Source organism: Cnephaeus nilssonii, assembly GCF_951640355.1.
Source record: "Cnephaeus nilssonii genome assembly, chromosome: 15".
Taxonomy (NCBI): domain Eukaryota; kingdom Metazoa; phylum Chordata; class Mammalia; order Chiroptera; family Vespertilionidae; genus Cnephaeus; species Cnephaeus nilssonii.
Genome location: NC_137086.1, coordinates 36,785,000 through 36,788,702, shown reverse-complemented (window position 1 = coordinate 36,788,702; position 3,703 = coordinate 36,785,000). Strand labels below are relative to the sequence as shown.

The window sequence follows — 3,703 nt, the reverse complement described above, 5'->3', positions numbered from 1 at the left end:
TAGATGGTCACATGCATGTGTGCTACTCAGGAAAGACCAGAGATGGTCCTAATCTTTCACCTCTGGATGACCTTGTAGCTCTGCAGAAGCAGTACTAGTAACTAAAGGCTAACAAGAGTTGTTAAGTGCCTGAGGGTTGAAGATGTGCCTCAACAGGCACACAAAGCCTCTCCACAATAGCTGGTGGACTTACTACTTCCAGGCATTTGAGCAATCTTTATCCAGTCACTAGTTGACCACTTAGCTAACCAAGCTGAGGACCCAGTGACCACACACAACAAGGAATACAGGCTTTACAGAATTTGTTCATAAAATTCACTAAACAGATAGCAACAAAAAAACCTAACAGTGACAATACACTGTGTGATGAAATCTGATTTTCAAAGTTGCCATATTGTATTAAAATGTTCAGTTAACACAAAAATTTATGAGAGCTTAATGTAAGAGCTAAAACTATTGTTAAAAAATATAGGCTTAAATATAGGATTAAGCAATGATTTCTTTTATTTTTATTTGGGGGGGGGGGTAGAGAAACAAATGCTTTAATAAGAAGCCCCACAAACATGGGAGCCAAGGAGCAGGGGAGGAAAGTGACCCAGGAAAAAGTCCGGTCTATGACGTTTCAGTCAGGTGGGGGCTGCGGGGTGGACCCACAGCGAGGGCAGCCCCTCCTCTTGACCTCCAGGGGGCGCCACGCAGTCTTCCCAGCTCAGCAGGCATTTTGGGCAACATGCTTCCGAAGACCACGGTGCTGCTGGATACAATAAAGATTTATTAAATTAAAAAAAAAAGAAAACAAAGCAACTAGCAAGATAATATGAATAACATAAATCTGTTATAATAAAAATAATTTTTAAAATGATGTTTGCAGAGCATTGAAAGAAATGTTTGAACATGTGGGCACCAAACTGTTAACAGTGGTTGCTTCTAGAGAATGGAATTACCCCAGCTTTTCACTTCCTGCTTTATAGATATCTACAGCATTTACAGTTTTATAACAGTACACATTGTTTTGGTAACTAATAAAACTTGACATAAAATTAAAAACAAAACACAAACCCTCCTGATGTGAGTCCCGAGCAGAGGCCGCCTCCGCGGTGTGCACCCTCCCTCGTCGGCTGGACCCAGTCCTCTCACCTGCACACGCAGCGGGTGTTCTGGCACCGCTCTCCCCGCGGCTGGTTCGTCCAACCTCTGGCTCGTCTCCAGCACCACGCGCCCGGCCTTCCTGGAGCTCCGCACCTTCGAGGTGACTGTGGCCCTTGCCTTGACGGTTCTCAATTTTACAAATTACATTGGATGGACTTTGTTCCTTTTAGAACGCCTCTTTCTGGTGGGTAACCCACAGCACGTGAATTTTAGGAAGGCTCGGAAGGCCCTTCTAGCCAACCCCGGCCGGCCCTGGCTGTGGGCAGAGGAAGAGGCGGGGGTGCTGCCCTCAGGCTGCCCAGCTTGGCGGCAGCTTTCAGGGGCGGCTCCCTCTGGGGCTCCACCCCTGATGCTGCTGCTGCTGCTGCTGCTGTGGAGGCTGCGGCTGTGGGTCGCGGGGGAGCCCCCAGGGCCAAGCTGCAGGTCTGGGCTGGGGGGAGCTGTCCTGAACTCCATGGACTCTAATGGGGGAGGGGTGGTCATGGATTCCAGGCTGGGTGGGGGCCCGGTCACGTTGAAGCACAGGTAGTGTGGGAGGATGGAAGACTGTTCAGCCCCCCCATCAGATGGCTGAGACCCCTCTTCAGCACCCCCATCAGATGGCTGAGACCCCTCTTCAGCCCCCCCATCAGATGGCTGAGACCCCTCTTCAGTCCCCCCATCAGATGGCTGAGACCCCTCTTCAGTCCCCCCATCAGATGGCTGAGACCCCTCTTCAGTCTCCCCATCAGATGGCTGAGACCCCTCTTCAGTCTCCCCATCAGATGGCTGAGACCCCTCTTCAGTCCCCCCATCAGATGGCTGAGACCCCTCTTCAGCCCCCCCATCAGATGGCTGAGACCCCTCTTCAGTCCCCCCATCAGAGGGCTGAGACCCCTCTTCAGCCCCCCCATCAGATGGCTGAAACCCCTCTTCAGTCCCCCCATCAGATGGCTGAGAGGCCTCTTCAGTCCCCCCATCAGATGGCTGAGACCCCTCTTCAGTCCCCCCATCAGATGGCTGAGACCCCTCTTCAGCCCCCCCATCAGATGGCTGAGACCCCTCTTCAGTCCCCCCATCAGATGGCTGAGACCCCTCTTCAGTCCCCCCATCAGAGGGCTGAGCCGCCTCGTAGCTTGAGGAAATGTCACTGCTGTCCGGGGAGCGGTAGGGCCTTACCTTCACCTTTCGGCCTGGCATCTTGGTCTCCATCATCCTTAGGATCAGGTAAGTGCCCATCTCCCTGTCATATTTCCTCTCCCCTACAGACTGCTCTACCTGGTCTGGCTCAAAGCCCAGCATCTGCATCATTTCCAGGACCTGGGGGTCCAGGCCCCCCCCGGGCGGCTCGCTGTAGGGCCTCAGCTCCTCCTGGCCCCTGTTGAGCCAGGGGTGCTGCATGACCTCGTCCAGGGTCGGCCTCTGGCTGGGGTCGACAGTCAGCAGCCACCTGAGGAGCTGCTTTCCTTCCCTGGACATGCGGGGTGGGGCCTCGAACTGCCCGGCCAGGACCTGCCTCTTAATTTTCGCTAAGCTCTGCCCCTGGAACGGCACCGTCCCCGTCACGGTCCTGTACAGGGTCACGCCCAGGCTCCAGACGTCCGCTTTCCGGCCGTCGTACGGTTCCTGCCGCAGGACCTCCGGGGCCATGTAGTAGAAGGTGCCGCAGAAGGTGCTCAGTTTGGAGTCGTCGCTCACCCTCCGCCCGAAGCCGAAGTCGGCCAGCTTGACGGTGCCGTCCTCGTCCAGCAGGATGTTGTCCGGCTTCAGGTCCCTGTGGGCGTGGAAGGACATGTGTGAGCACGTGGGCACCAGACTGTCCACAGTGGCTGCTTCTAGAGAAGGGACTCACCCAGCTCCCCGCTCCCCGCCTTATGGCCATCTACAGCAGTGACAGTTTGACAACATGCACACGGTGTGGACTAATCAGACCTGTGGGCGATGCCCCGCCGGTGGCAGTACTGGAGCGCCGACACCACCTGCCGGAACGCGGCGCGGGCCTGCCGCTCGCTCAGCGGGCCGTGGCTCTCCAGGTGCTCACGCAGGTCCCCTTCCCGCACGTGCTCCATGACCAGGTAGAGCACGTCTGGGGTGGCGATCACCTCAAAGAGCTCTGTGATATTTGGGTGCTGTAGGCTTTTAAGACAGTAGACTTCCCGAGAATATCGAGAGAAGCCCTTCGGACTAATGGCTTTTACAACCACCTCCGTCCCCGTGGGCACGTGCCAGGCCAAATACACCTTGGCACAGGCTCCGTGGCCAATCCTGTACTGGAGAACATAGTCTCCAATACAGTGCTCCTGGGTGTCGGAGGGGGCTGAAAAGTCATTAGACATCGCTACTCCAAAATAACAAACAAAAATAAATAACTAAAATAAAAAAGAAAAACAAAAAGAAAAATAAAACAAAAAAGAAAACAAAATAAAAACAAAATTAAATTAAATAAAAGAAAATAACAACAAAATAAAAAAACAAAAAATAAAATAAAATAAAATAAAAAAGAAAAAAAAAATTAAATTAAAAAAATGGAAAAAAAAATAAGAAAACAAACAAAACTGAAAAAAATGGCAAAACC

At 52.6% G+C, this 3,703-nt stretch overlaps 1 protein-coding gene across 1 annotated transcript; it reads right to left on the bottom strand.

Annotated features, from left to right (window-relative positions):
- Window positions 1-1,465: 1,465 nt before the first annotated feature.
- On the bottom strand, window positions 1,466-3,464 carry LOC307111637 (serine/threonine-protein kinase MARK1-like; the record flags this gene model as incomplete). The annotated part of the gene is made up of 3 exons (XM_079791630.1): window positions 1,466-1,534; window positions 2,308-2,902; window positions 3,061-3,464. The coding sequence occupies 3 exons, from the start codon at window positions 3,462-3,464 to the stop codon at window positions 1,466-1,468; spliced, it is 1,068 nt and encodes a 355-aa protein (XP_079647756.1).
- Between the last annotated feature and the right edge of the window lie 239 nt (window positions 3,465-3,703).